The sequence below is a fragment of the Mesocricetus auratus genome, unplaced genomic scaffold (genome assembly GCF_017639785.1).
Source record: "Mesocricetus auratus isolate SY011 unplaced genomic scaffold, BCM_Maur_2.0 Super-Scaffold_100691, whole genome shotgun sequence".
NCBI lineage: Eukaryota > Metazoa > Chordata > Mammalia > Rodentia > Cricetidae > Mesocricetus > Mesocricetus auratus.
This window is the reverse complement of record NW_024429267.1, coordinates 49410306-49425753: the sequence shown is the minus strand read 5'-3', so window position 1 is coordinate 49425753 and position 15448 is coordinate 49410306. Positions and strand designations below refer to the sequence as shown.

The 15448-nt window shown below is 42.5% G+C and overlaps 1 protein-coding gene across 16 annotated transcripts in view; it reads left to right on the top strand.

Moving 5' to 3' along the window:
* Arpp21 (cAMP regulated phosphoprotein 21) overlaps positions 1 to 15448 on the top strand; it is a 162810-nt gene that overhangs the window by 86497 nt on the left and 60865 nt on the right. For 13 of the 16 annotated variants that reach the window (XM_040739944.1, XM_013117036.3, XM_013117032.3 and 10 more), the window contains 2 exons: positions 1284 to 1513; positions 7921 to 8154. In XM_040739944.1, coding sequence (XP_040595878.1) covers positions 1284 to 1513; positions 7921 to 8154 — 464 coding nt within the window. Of the gene's footprint in view, positions 1 to 1283; positions 1514 to 7920; positions 8155 to 15448 lie in introns of those variants that run through there. The other 3 variants (XR_005874804.1, XR_005874803.1, XR_005874805.1) reach the window with 1 other exon arrangement.

Here is a 15448-nt window from a genome sequence, read left to right as displayed (position 1 = left end):
CTTGATTCTCAAAGCTGCCATTGTCTTTACCAATTATCAAATCCATCTCCCTTCTCATCCCAGACAAAACAAAAGGTTCATAAAATGAAACAGGAGCTAAAACTTAGGCTCTACTTCTGCTCATTGGGCTGGAGTACTTCTATCAAATGTCTACACATACTTCTAATGCCTCAACAGGACACTATTGATTTTAAAGGATTATTTTTAAACAAAGCTTCTAGCCGGGGATTGAGATCTGATTCAAGCATTGGTAGCATCACAATACATACTGATGTGAAGTGACAATTACACTTATTATCTGTGAGCAATGCTCCCTTCCCTCATTTATACCCCAGGAAAAGTCTAGGGTACTATAATGATTCATTATTTCAGCAGAAAAAAATCAAAAGCCTTGTAAATATATACGAAGTTATTCCTTAAGGAGATTGGAAACCAAGGAAACTACAAATTTCCTCTCAAAACGCATGCAAATTTGTATATTCCTTGAAGAAATTCTGGAGTCCTCAAGAAATTCAGCTTTAGCTGTTGGATAACTTCCACTATGTTAGATTCTTTTCAAATGGATATGGTTTTTTTTTCACTTCAAGAGGCATTTGAAATTTCCACTGATGCCCTTGGAAAATCTCATGCCAAAGTATAGCGTCGGCCCTGTTGTTGTCATAAACTTTTCTACCCAAGAAGGAGGTTAACAAGCTGTTTCTCTAGACTTCTGAGGTTAAACTCTCAGGGTAAATTCTTAGTGTGAGTTCATACAGTAATTCCCTGATAGCTCTTTTGTCAAAATCTTGTTGAACACAGAGACCATACAGAACATAAAGCTGGAAATTAATTAATAAATAGCTCTTCTCCAAGGCCAATTATTTAGTGCTAAAGAAGAAAAAAATAACTTCTTTCCCGGGAATTATTTTTAGAATTATGTAAGATGATAATTACTTCTGAACATGAATTCATTAGTCAGGACAGCATACTCCCTTTCCTCTCAGAGAGAGAGATGTTAACCACTATATTTTATATCAATTGTCTCCAACTGTGTCTCCTTCACTGACAGAGGGACCATGGTGTCTCTAGGTTTGGTTTTCTCATGAATAATGTGTGCCATGTGTCATACGTTGTGTGTGTCTTTATGTCATCCAGGTATTTGTAACACTGCTGGAGGTGGGAGGTTTGTCTAAGGAGTCATTGAGATGAATATAGGAGACAAATTCTACTAAGGGCCCCTAAGCCCACCCACCTCGTCATGACACATAATGCTGTCCGCATGAATCTCTCTGATGGCTATGCAGGGGTAACAGAGACAGCTCGGGGAGAACTTCTGGGAGCCGGCAGAGCAGCTCAGAGACTGAGCTCAGGTGGTCTGACCAGCAGCGGGCCTGGAGCAGCACAGACTCTGACAGTTCCAACCGCAATCTGAAGCCCACCATGACCAAGACAGCAAGTTTTGGGGGCATCACGGTGCTGACCAGGGGCGACAGCACATCCAGTACCCGGAGTGCTGGGAAACTGTCCAAAACAGGTAGGTATTACCGAATGAGTCCCTGCCCCGTTGCTTCCGGGATTCTACAAAGGCCACGCACTCTCCATTTCTCTCGACTTTGAATTGACTAATGGCAAGAATATTAATTCCATTCCATTCTAGGAATCAGGAGGTGCTATTCAATTGGGTTATTGTGTCTTTGTAGCTAGCCACAGAATTAAGCTCACCATTAAGTGTCTTACTCTTTAGTTTCTTTACTGGTAAAATGTAAGTTATCACAGGCTGTTTTGTGAATCTGGCTTACTTAAAGTTTAAGTGACACCATTTTCTTTCTTTTTTAGAAAGATGATTACCTTGGCAAATATGATGACAACTATTTAACAAAAATTAGCCACTGCTTTTGAATGTAATGCTATAGCATACTCATTGCATCTACCTTGTATGATCATTAAAATAGTAATAGATTCGGTCCCTGTGTTAGCACACTGTACCTCTGAATCTGGACCTGCTATTATTGAAACTATATGTACCTATCTCCTCCTCTGAGGTATATAAATGGTTGCATTCTTACATTTAATGGTTATTAGGAAGATAAAAGGCTTCAATATATGCAGAGCAATTTAACTACATGGCACGTTGCAAATGCCACGGGTATAATCATTGCCCGTTTACATTTATTATGTCCATGGAATGTTTGTGTACCCAATTTGCAGATGAAGAAGGTCAATCTCTGGAATGTTGAGTGTTTCCAAACTTCACTGAGAAGTGAAGGTAATTTTTTGTTTCTTTATGATTTCTGCTTTATCCTTCCTCTGGGGGAATAGTGATATTTTAGTAAATATCACCAAAAAACTAAGGAATTTGCAAAGTGCTTAGGAAGTGGTGATGAGCAACCATGAAAATTCACTTGAACTACAACTTTAGAATACTGTTATCACGTGGTGGTGTTTCACTCCAAAAGAGTGGACTCTTGACTGGGAAGTCAGGCTCTGTGAATTGCTTGCTTTGCAAGCACAGCAACTGGAATTCAATCCTCAGACCCAGTAAAAAGTGGGGCTTGTGGCGTGTGCTAGTAATCTCATGAGTGGGAGGAAGAAACAGGTGGATCCCGGGAGCTCAGTAGGCAGCCAGCCTAGCCTACTTAGTGAGCTCCGGAACACAGAGATACCTACCATGTGCCAAGAGAATGGTGGACAGTCCCTGGGGAATTATTACAATCACTGATTTCTGACTCTTACACCCAGAAAAAGAGATTTTGTGTGTGTGTGTGTGTGTGTGTGTGTGTGTGTTTGTGCGCATGTGCAGAGGATGGAGAAGCACAGTTGAAGCTTAGACATCCCCGCCCTGCACTGACTTCTTTTCCATGATCATGCTGAGCAAGAGAGAAGCAGTTTGCACAAAATCTGGGTCCCTTATGCTGACAGTTTAGCGTAATTACGTTGTTGACAAATTCCTCCGAAGAAATTATCTCATGTTTTCCTACACAGAAGGCAAATTAATAGCATTTATTCAGAGATGTTGCTATATACATATCACCATGTTCATTGGCGAACACAGGTGGGTGGGTGCCCTCTTCCTGAGAGCTCTGCTTACTGGCTGCTAAGCTCTTGATTTCGACTCTAATTAATTGCTCTCCTCTCTCACTAACACAGCATCTGAAATCCACACAAACCACTGTGGTGCACTTGAACTTTCGTAAACTGAGAAAGGTTAAACAGTTTTAGTTCTTAAGATGCAGAAAGCAAGTACCTTAAATGGTGCACTTAAAAATTCCAGCACCCCAAAAGAGCTCTTACCACTTTAAAATTAATCACCATTTCCACAAGGCAAACCCATGTCACTTCCAAAGCACAGGCTTTCGGAAGCATTTAAGACTCTTCAAGAATGTTAAAATGCCACGCTCTTTGGAGAACCATTAGCGATTATAAGCACTCCAGACAATTTTTTTTCTTTTAGTTTAAGTGTCTGCCTTTGAAATCTTGTCAAGGTGCAGGCATGGAGAGGAGAAATGACTTTTTTTTTTGAAGGAGATCAAAGGAGGATGTCAAAACAATCTTAAAACTTCCCAAGACGGTTTTATGGAGTAAACCTGCCAGTTTTGCTGCCATCAGCTTCAGCGCAGATTTATGATTTATTTTCTCATTGCTGTAGTAAAGTTGAATACTTTTAAGGTCTTTCAGAAACCAAATGTGCTTTCTGAAAATGGGACGTTGAAGTTACACTCCTCCTTGCACAGGTTCCTGCTCTAACTAGGTGATAGTGAGATGTTTTCCATGCTGGAGACATTGTCCTACATAAGCACAAAACATTTTCTTGAGATGCAAACATGGGGTCGCTTGATGCTGGGTCTGTTTGCCAGAAGGCCAGCACAAGTCTATGGAGGCTGAGGATGCAGTCACAATGACCATGGGGACATTCTTGTGATGGACCTTGTGTTACAGCCTTGTTGTTCCCTTAGGCTCAGCAGCCTGGCTGAGCTTAGGCACACTCTTCCTCCCTCCCACTGTTGAGATTGAGAGCAGTGTTCTCAACTTGAGTGTAATCAGAGACACAAAGACTAGTGACATCACAGATTGCTCCTCCTCCAAGGCTCTTAAGTCACTTGGTGGAGCCTGGCAATTTGCCTTTCTAGCAAGTTTCCAGGTAACAGCTGATGCATCTATCTATACTTTGAAATAACTTCTACATAGACACAAGACATCCTTTCATTACTTTTATGATTTGAATGGCTATGTGATTTTATCTCCTAGATGTAATTCACCTTTACTGCTGTCTGATTCCATGCCAACCTCCAAGAGTTGTTTTTGATATTCTAATATTAATTTTGATGTCCTACTTTTAATTTTCGATTTCAAATGCAAAATACCTCCTCTTCCCAACACTTCCTCCTCTTTATTTTGGTTACGACAAGGAGAAGCCTGGGCATTTTCTTTCCCCTAATAATTTGAAAGTTTTAGGTTACCCTGTTGAATTCTGACCCCCTGAATCTAGAAATATTTTCTAGAATTATTACTAAAAAACAAGACTTCTGTGGCCTGGCATGGAGAAGGAAAGTGCTTAGTGGTGATAGAGAGGAGGTTGCTCATTGTGATGAGGCCACACATGAGATATGATTATTAATTTGCACTAAGTGAGGTAATGTTCTACCATCCCTTGCTCTTTGATTTGAAGTTTTAGGTACAGAACACTATTCGTCAGTACACTTACTTATTCATGCCTTTGAAATTTCCTACACACACACACACACACACACACACACAATGTACTTTGAAAAGCAACACTAATCTTTGAGTATAAGCATAACTATTTAGAGGGCACAATACCATGTCCATTTAGTAAAAGAACACTAGTAGGTTTCCCACTAGAGCCTATGCCTCCCCCAGCCATGAGCTTTTGACCATGTCTCTAGTACCAAGAAGTAATTCCCTCTTATGAAGTGAACCTCAGATCCAATCAGAAAGTATTGGTTACTTCATAGTAATGTCACTGTCGCGCCAGTTGGCACATCTTGTTGGGTGTGTTGGTAGTACAGCACACAGGATGAAGAACTGGTTAGGATACCTGACAGCTTTTCTCTGTTGGCATCCTGTATAGCACCTTCCAACACTATGAAAAGCTGGTCATCAGGAAAGGATCCTCCAGTTCAGTTTCAGTTCGACTTATCCATGCCCTGCAGCTAAAGTATGAGAAATCACCTTTCTTGATAACTAACATTTTATGTTAATTATTTACATTTAATCATTCCACTGTGCATCAGAACCAGCCTCATGGGGGTATACTGTGCATACATATATCTACCCTATAGTTTTTATTTTTCATTCTGGCCTTATAGAGCTGAATGAAGAAAAGAAATGAAGCTTTGATGCATAATTCAGTGTGTATGAGCCTTGAACCATATTGTAACTACATCAAGAAAGATGTCTACACATATTTTACAATTGTATTTACGAACGATGTCCAAACAGACAACATATAAAGGCAGGCTTTAGATCAGGCATTATGTATTATATATGTAGAGTTAGGGCAAGGACTTCGGATTGACTAGTGACTTCTAAAACCTACTGACTTCCTTGGGGTAATGAGAATGTACTAAAATGGGATAGTACTGGTGTTTGTACTACTTCAACAATGTACTCAAAGCTATTGGATTTCTCATGAGAAAAGATGAATGTTATGGTACATAAAATATGTCAATAAAGCTGTTAGAGTGAACAAAATAACCTGATGAAACTAAAAGGAAGTTTTACATTTTACAGAATAGTGCTACTGTTCGACTAGTTGGTCTTGGGAGGAAAGTGTGTGTGTGTGTGTGTGTGTGTGTGTGTGTGTGTGTGTGTGTGTCTGTCTGTCTGTCTGTCTTCATGAACAGCTGGAGCACTTCTTTCCCTGCGTCTCCTTCTATTCCTCCCCCTCCTCTTCTTCCTTTGTCATCTCCCTTCTTCCTCTTTTTCTCCTTTCTCACCCTCTTCCCCTCCTCTTCTCCTCTCTTCATTCTCCCCCTTCATCCCTTCCTCCTCCTGCATTGTCCTCTGCCTTCTCTCCGTGCTTTTCCTCCTGTCCATTACTTCCTAGATCTGCATTTTGCTTTGCTTTGTGGCTTTCCCTTTTCTTGCTCCCAATTATCTCTGGAAGGTACACCTAGTCTCTCTTCCAGCTGTCCTGATGTCTTTTTCCTCTCCTGCTTCCTGGAAGCTGCTATGCATCCCTCTGAGAGTAATTTTGCACTTAACATCCTCTAGAACTTGACTAAGCTTGGTCAGGGCTCAGCACTACCTGGCTGCCACTTGAGTGACACAGCTGAACTGGATGTGCGGCCTGCAGACTTAGAGCTTGAACCGCATGGAGAGTCAAGTTTCGTGTGTTGGACTCAAATGCAATCACACGGTGACCGGTCTCTGGGAAAATATATCCAACGAATCTGGGAACATATTCTGATCCCCAGCAGCATGTTTCTGTAGAAATTAAACCACCCACAGTACTGAGCATGGTGCTTGTCACACCAACATAGTCTTTATATATTTTCCCTGTCTTCAGGTATACCCTTGGTAAAAGGAAGCCAGAAACATTTTGAACTCTTGGAGCCTAAAACTCTTAAGTCTTCAAATATAGATTTCAATATAATTTAAACCTTTGAACATTTTTCACCCTGTGCTTTTTAATTCTTGTGAATGTCCATAATTTTTAGTCAACTATTTCAGTAGTGCAGCTGTGTAGACTGTTGCCGTACCTGTTCCAGATGACCAAGGCTTACAAACTGGCCCAAGCATACAATAAAGCTAACCTTAAAGGGCAGCTAACAATTACTGGCTTCCTGTCTAATTCTTTATCAGTTTTCTCATGGTTGTGAACAAGTACTTGACAAGAAGTGAATTAAAGAAGCAATGGTTTATTTGGACTCACAATCTGAATATATAGTCCATCATGGAAACTAACATTTCCATAACATTCAACGTTGCTCCCAGTCAGAAGGTTGGAAAAATGTTAGACTCTAGAGGTAGCTGCTTCTCCTCACCTCTCACTTCTATACCTATTCTCGTAGGCCACCCCCTCTCCCTATAGCAAATACTGATTTATTTTTAAATTTGTTCAGTTGTGGCTACAGGTTTAGTTCAGAGCTACAGCTCTTCTGGATTCACTCTCCAGCATTATAAAAATAATTCCCATTCATGTGACACTGTGTTCTCAACAGAAATGATCTAATTATGTGCTTATATAGGGGATAAATATCAGTTTCCATAAGTTCCTTTCGAATTTAATCATAAGAGGGCTTGAGGAATGGAGTTTCAGAAACATGCAGGAGGCATCCTGTCCTAGGATACCTCGAGTTGACATCTCTTTATCCTCTATGCTGTCCTTGTTTCTTTCTTTTCTTTCCTTCCTTCCTTCTTTCCTTCCTTCCTTTGTTTTGGCTTTTTAAGATAGGGCTTCTCTGTGTAGCTTTGGAACCTGTCCTGGAACTAGATCTTGTAGACCATACTGGTGTGGAATTCACAGAGATCTGCCTGCCTGTGCCTCCCTAGTGCTGGGATTAAAGGCATGGACCGCCACCACCCAGATTGCCCCTGTTTCTTATCAGACTATCATCAATCTCACTGAGAGAAGTATTTCACATAGCATTAAATACTCAAGAGATGGGAGTTTGCAGGCATAACTTGAATCCCATTTACCAGTTTATCTCCTAGAATGTGCATGCAAAAGTTGAGGGAATCTTTGTTTTTAATCCCCCCTTCCCTAGGAAAATTGGCACACCTGAGAAATAGGAAGCAAAGATTTGCATAAACACAAGCTCAAGATGTGGAATGGACACAGGTTAACCCCATCCTTCAGCACACATCTCAAACTCCCCAATGTCACCTTACAAAGGAATCATCAGCCATCTATGTCTGACTATTGTCTCTCTACTTGTCTGGATTCCAATGTTATTTTGATTTCTATCTTTCTGCCAGGTTCTGAGTCTTCCAGCAGTGCAGGCTCCTCGGGATCGCTGTCCCGCACCCACCCACCTCTGCAGAGCACGGCCCTGACCTCTAGTGTGGCAGCTGGTTCTCCTGGCTGTATGCCCTATGCAGAGAATGGAATGGGGGGCCAGGTCCCTCCCAGCAGCACCAGCTACATCCTCCTTCCACTTGAAACTGCAACTGGTATCCCACCTGGAAGCATTCTTCTTAATCCACACACAGGTCAGTCCTCCCCGTTCTACTGGGGACACGAGTTATTAAAGGTTTGTTCTCCTGTTTGGTAATTGAAATTTGCCATCAAGTTTTCTGAAAAATTCTTGAGTAGGGGGCAGAGTGTGGGGACTGCATTGTGGTGACTCTGGGTGGTCTAAATTATAACTGTGTGCATATATTCATCAACATTTATATAGAACAGAGACTCCTCAAGGTTTAGGACTGGAACTCCATGGTAGATAACTTGCCTGGCATGACTAAGACCTTGGGTTTAATTCCCAGCTCTGAAAAGGGAAAGAAGGAGGAGGATGGGCAAAGGAGGAGAGGAGGAAAGGAGAGAAGGAGTTGAGAAGGAAGAGGAGGAAAGAGATGATGAGGACATCAGGCAGCATCCCCTACTCTTGGTCCTTTCTTCCTTGACTATGGAGAGTTTTATCCCATTCTGAGGACCTAAGATCAGAGTCAGCGGTGTTCTGAGCTGGGATATCTCAACCAAAACTTGACATTTCTCACACTTAATGTGCGGTATTATATCTGATGTATTTTTCACTCAAAGGCATTCAGGAGTGCAAGGCATCCCATGGATCCATCCCAGCTCCCTGATTGTAGAAGATTACAGAACTTTACCCAGCTCCTGCAGAGTGAGAGGAACCCACATGAGTAAAGAGAATAATGACAAGCCATTAAATAGCCGCTCATGGGGATAATAGACCCAGGCTACTTACAGTAGGGCTGGGAAACTGTTCCTTTCGTAATTATAGCTTGTTTTATGATGAATAGCCAATTTCCCTAGGGACTAGATAACTTCCACGTTAACAACAAAGAACCTACGATATGGAGGATCCAACCTCAGCAGATAAACTGAAGAGAATGTTTAAGGATGTTTGCCTAGCCCCCTCCAAGATGCCTTTGTCATCAAGCTTTAGGATCTGAGGAGGGAAGGGGATTCTGCTGGCTGAAGTGTCTCGGCCTCCCTAAGAAACAGACCGAAGTTTCCCACCACAGAGAGCTGGGTGTCTAAAAGGTTATTAGAGCTATGCTGACACACTTAATGCTAACAGCTTTTTATTTGTGGCTGGAAAGAATGGAGTTCCCTGGAAAGGAGTCTGCTGTTTAGCTCTGGTGTATAGAGTATTTCTTCAGTTAGCTAATCATGCAAGTACAGCAGCTGAACGTCTCACACAAGTGATCTATCTGGCTGTGTCTGCTCACACAGAGACTGGTACTGGTGATTAGGGTCCTCAGCGCAACATGGGAACTATGGTAAGATAGCTCCCAGAGTAAATGCGCATCTTCATAAAGCATATGGCTCATTCTCAGAGCCTGGCATTTGATGGAGATGCTCTGAAAGTGCCATAAGTACAAGAGAACAGAACCATAATCATTTTATCGAAAACCACTTGAAAGCCTCCGACTGGGTACTTCTGAGGAGCATCTCTGAATGGCTCCGGTTTTATTGGGATTGTTGTAAGCTTCATAAAGGAAATTAAAGGACACCAGTATCATATCCACTACTATGGGCCCTGATGGAGGGATGCTCCGATTGTTGGCATAATCGCTTTTGCTGTTGATTGGATAGAGGGCTTACAGAAATGAGTGGAAACAGAACATTTGTTTTTTGTTTGTTTGTTTTGTGTGTGTGTATGTGTGTGGTGGAGTGTGAGCATGCCTGTGTGTGTGTGAGTGTGTGATTTGTCTTAAGCAGAATTCCAGAGTGTCTTTAAGAAGGCACATCAGTATGTTTTGTAGAGTATTATTAGCAGTGATTGCGTGGCTTTGCATCTGTTGTGTGTTTTATTATCATATGTAATCTCACTTATTGAACAAAGAAATCGAATTCTGTGGGTACCAAGTCCTGATTCTCATTCATTGGCTGCAGTCACTTAAGGCTGCTATCAAAACATCTCCTTGTGAGAAAGGCTCTCACCTGGAGGGAAGACACTGCTGAATGACTTCTCTATAGGCGTTAGTCTGCTCTGACAGATGCTAGGCATTAAACTACCCCTCAGGAAAAGACCACAGTAATGGTATTTTATAGTATGACTGAGTGATGGGAGGTGAGAAATCACATTTTCTGGCTAGTAGATAGCTCAGTGGTTAAAGCACTAGCCTGCAAACCTGAGGACATGGCTGTGAATCCCCAGATTGCCTGTAACTGCCTGGTGCATGTGGAAGTTTGCCTGCAATTTGAGAGCTGGGGAAGTGGAAATAGGAGATGCCTGAAACACACCAGCTAGCAAGACTGGCCACATTGTAGAGCTTTAGGTTCCACTGGTAGATCTGGCCTCAATGAATAAGGGGAAAGAGATTGAGGAATACTCCTGACATCAACCTTGGCCTTCACAAGCACATTCACAGACATGAACTTGTACTTACACACTTGTGAGTGCACACACACACACATACACATGTGCCCACATATATGCAAACATAAATATGTACATACCGCATGCACATAAAAAAGGAAACCATGTCTCTTCTTTCTAAAGCACCTTTAGTTCTGTTGATTGAAAATATATGTTTTCAGGGATGGAGAGATGGCTCAGTGGTTAGGAGCACACACTGCTCTTGAAGCCAACCCAAGTTGGATCCCAGCACCCAGGTCGGGTTGTTCACAAACATCTGCAAGTCCACCTCCAGCCACACAACATGAAAACTAATAAAAATAAATTCTTATAAGGGAAATGCATGCATGTATTTGAAGTATGTAACACATACTGCACACCTATCAGTGGTATGTGTACGTGTGCATGTAAGTACACAAGTGATACCTACCACGTGATTCTTTTTTTTTATTTTTTATTTTCCAGTTTAAATTTAGATAAGAAACAAGGTTGCTTCACAAGTCAGTTCCAGGTCCCTCTCCCTTTCCCTCCCCTCCTTCCGTGCCCTCCCCCCAACCCCCCCCCGTTATCCCCTCATTCCCCCAGGGAGGGTGAGGCCCTCCATGGGGGTGTCCATAGTCTGTCATTTCATATAGGGCAGGGCCTAGACCCTTCCCCAAGAGTTCGGGGTGAGAGTGCACCTCACATTGTTCTATGGGAGTCCAAAGTCCGTGTGTATACTTGGGATGGGTACTGATCTGCTGCCCAAGGCTCAGTAGATTCCCTAGGCCTCCTCACTGACACCCAGATTCAGGGGGTCTTGATCAGTCCCATGCTGGATTCTCAGGCTGATGCCTGGGATTCAAGAGTTAACCTTTGTCTGGTCAGCTGTTTCTGGGGGTTAAACCAGCCCAGTCTTAGTCCCTTTGGTCATCAGTCCTCCCTCTCTGTTACTGGCTTTCTTGAGTTCAGCTCAGTACTTAATCAAGGGAGTCTGCCTCTTCTTCGATCAGCCACTAAATGAAGTTTCTGTTTCCCAGACTCTCTGGCCATAGGATTGTAGGCTGGCACTCCCCAGATCTATGTCTAAAATCCACATATGAGAGAGTACATGCCATGTTTCTCTTTTTGTGACTGGGTTACCTCACTCAGGATGGTTTCTTCTAGTGTCATCCATTTGCCTGCGAATCTCATGATTCCATTATTTTTTTCTGCTGAATAGTACTCCATTGTGTAGATGTACCACATTTTCTCTATCCACTCTTCGGTTGAGGGACATCTAGGTTGCTTCCAACTTCTGGCTATTACAAATAAAGCTGCTATGAACATAGTGGAACAGACATCTTTGTTGTATGAATGGGCATCTTTTGGATATATGCCTAAGAGTGGAGTTGCTGGGTCATGTGGTAGGTTTATTCCCATTTTTCTGAGGAATCTCCATATTGATTTCCAAAGTGGCTGAACCAGTTGGCACTCCCACCAGCAATGGAGGAGTGTCCCCCTTTCACCACATCCTCTCCAGCATAAATTGTCATTGGTGTTTTTGATTTTAGCCATTCTGACAGGAGTGAGATGGTATCTCAGAGTTGTTTTGATTTGCATTTCCCGGATGGCTAAGGATGTTGAGCACTTTCTCAAGTGCCTCTCAGCCATTTTAGACTCCTCTATTGAAAACTCTCTATTTAGTTCTGCAGCCCACTTTTTAATTGGGTCCTTTGATGTTTTGGAGACTTGCTTCTTGAGTTCTTTGTAAATTCTGGAGATCAACCCTCTGTCAGATGTGGGATTAGTGAATATTTTTTCCCATTCTGTGGGCTGCCTTTTTGTCTTCCTGACTGTGTCCTTTGCCTTACAGAAGCTTCTCAGTTTCAGTAGGTCCCATTTATTAATTGTTGATCTCACTGTCTGCCTACCACATGATTCTTAAATAACCTCTGGCCTGAAACTCATTTCACCATGGGCAGAAATCACTCTTCATACCTTACCAAGCATATGACACAAATACTTTCATGTCATACACCAATGGCACCTGATTGCCTTGCTTCTCATGCCCTTTGGCAAGTTCCCTTGTTAGCGTATTTTAAATCACTTTCTGGGGAAAGTCTATACTATTAATTAATAAATTGATTACTTAGTTTTTGATTCCCTAGAATGAGTGACAGACTTCTTAGTACAATACAAATACTGCATAGTTACTGACGAAAAAAGATCTGCCAGCCATCACGTGTGTTTATCCAGATAATTCATTGATTTCTCGCACAATGTCATATATTTGAGTCTGTGTTCAATGTATGAAAGTAGAACTGGCCAACCTTGCAAGATTGGGTCAGTGGATGACGGTGCCTACTGCCAAACCTGACCATCTGAGTTTGATCCCTAGAATTTATACGAAGGAAAAGAACTGACTCCTACAAGTTATTCTCTGACCTGCTGATGGATGTGTGGTAAATGAACATGTATGTCCCAGACATGTGTCTGCTGCATGAAACAAAGAGTGGAACATCCTTTGCTTGCATAGTGGACTTAACTCTTGCTATGTCTTAGACAGGGGCATACTGAGAACCCTTCTGTATGTTCCTGTGCCTGCCCCCACCCAAGAACAGCCACAGCTATGAAAGAATTCCATATGTATATGGGAGTATAAGGTGGTATATGTGGGGGGGGGTATATGTGTGTGGTATGTGTACTCACGGATGAACGGAAGCCAGAGGGGATGTCAGATGTCCATTCAATCATTCTCCACTCTATTTCCTTGAGACAGAGCCTCTCTCTCTCTCTGAACCTGTGGTTAGACGAGTGGCCAGCAAGCTGGTGCTGATGCAGTCTTCCCGTCTCTGCTTCCCATAGCACTGACGTAAAAGGCAATCATGCATCCACCTCAGCTTTTCTCATGGGCATTAGGGATTCAAACTCTGATCCTCACACTTGTATGGCAAGCATGCTAACCCACAGCACCCTCTTCTGTAGGTTTGAATTTTGTCTTGACCACAGACTTACCTCTCATTCAGCCTCACTCAGGCCCTCTTTTTTCCTCCTGGCTATTGTCAGTACCTGGATGAGTGAGTGGTCACAAGTATTCTGTCTTCCAGTGCTGTCTCTGCCAGGCAAGTCAAGACTCTCTGCCATGATCTTCCTTCAGCTGTCCTGGATCCCAGCCTCCTTTGGGTGATTTTAGCAGGGGTTCCCCTGCAATCCAGAAATGCCAGCAGGCAGCCCCCACTTACACTGTAGTTGATGGTCCTGGCTGCTGTATTGTCATGCTGTTCTCTCTCCATCTGTGAAAACCCATGACTATGGAAGGGTGCTGCATTTTGGGGAGTCCTCGCTCTGGAGAACCTCTTGGTACTGTCTCTGCCATATGCTCCCTTTGGCTTCTACAATGCTAGATTTTCATCAGGATTCCCAGCTTCTGTTTATCCAAAATGCTTTCACATTGTTTTCAAATGTGCCCTGAATTGTTGGTGCACTATCTGCCCTCAAGGTCTGAGTTAATCCTTGCCTACAAGATTTTCTAACATTTGCATACATGGCCTTCTAGACAATAGGAAAGCAAAAGCCACCCCATTACCCTTCAATCATATAGAGATCAGACATGTTTTCTTTCAAGAGATTATAATGGTTTTATTTCTTATGTGACTTTCCTTGTTACTAAGAGAGTTATAAGCTCCTTATAGGGAGGGGGCATTTGTGTTAATGCTTTATTTCATAATACTTACTGGTGGACACAGGCATGCCACACTGTGCCGATGGAGGGCAGTGGACAACCTGTGGGAGTCAGTTCTCTTCCTCCACTGTGGGGAATCCCTGGAACTGAACTCAGTTACTCATGCTTGCCGGCAAGAACCTGCCGAGCCATCTCGTAGCCCTGCAGTCTGTTATTTTAAGTGTATTTTTAAAATCTTTTCACTGTCCTGCAGTAATAACAAAGTATTCTACCTTATGTAATTGTCTAAAATTACCTATTATTGAAATAATAGTTGATGTGTTGATGTGGATGGTGGAAAACTTGCTTAGCTAGTATTATACGTTTGAAAGGAATGTGTGTTTTATATCCAGTCCCTTTCTTGTCCCTGGCTTTGAACTCAGGGCACCCCAGTTCATCTCTGACATCAAGCATTTCCACCCAGTGTGTATGCTGTGGCCCACTGAGCCTGCTCCTGAAGCTTTTCGGCCACATTGCTTCTATCAGACTGAATACAAGCTCAGGCCCAGTCAGGCTTTTCTTTCCCTTAAGTCTGCAGCAGCTGTCACTCAAACTAATGGATGGTATTTGGTGTGATTTTGCATCTGGATTGACAGAATTCGTTGGACACAGAGGAGTTACTGTGGTCTGACCTGAAAGCCAATAGCCACCTGGCGCAGGCGTCTGGGGAAGTTGCTTTTGTTCTCTTTTCTGGCAACGCCAGTGGCTTCCCCTGGGTTCTGCCACCTTTCCTGGGTGAGCATCAGACTGGAGTTTTATTTCTCCTGCACTTTCCAGGCCCAGCCATCCCTATCTCAGGGATCATTAGGAATCTCGTAGGCAGTTATTTTTAAGCCATCACTTTATTTCACCACAGTGAGCTAATCACATTTCTGGCCAAGATTTTAGAATTTACCACAAAGGACATTTAGGGTTATATTCTAACAGGAACTATAGGTAGATTTTCATATGTCTCAGACATGGTGACTATAAGCTAAGTCATAATAAAAAGGATTCATTTACATGTGTGTGTGTGAGAGAGCTAGTGTATGTTCTTTTATGTGTATTTGAGGTGAGTGTTCATATAGATGCACATCTTTGTGCAGGTATAGGCGAGTGTGTGTGTGTGTGTATGTGTGTGTGTGTGTGTGTGTGTGTGTGTGTGTGTGTCTTCTGAGACCACAGACAAAGAGCAGGTGTATTTCTTCAGTGACCATTCTTTTTTTTTTTTTTATAAACAAGGTCATTCGTTTGCTTGAGGCTCACCTGTAGCCTGCACTTCCTGTTCAGGGAGTCC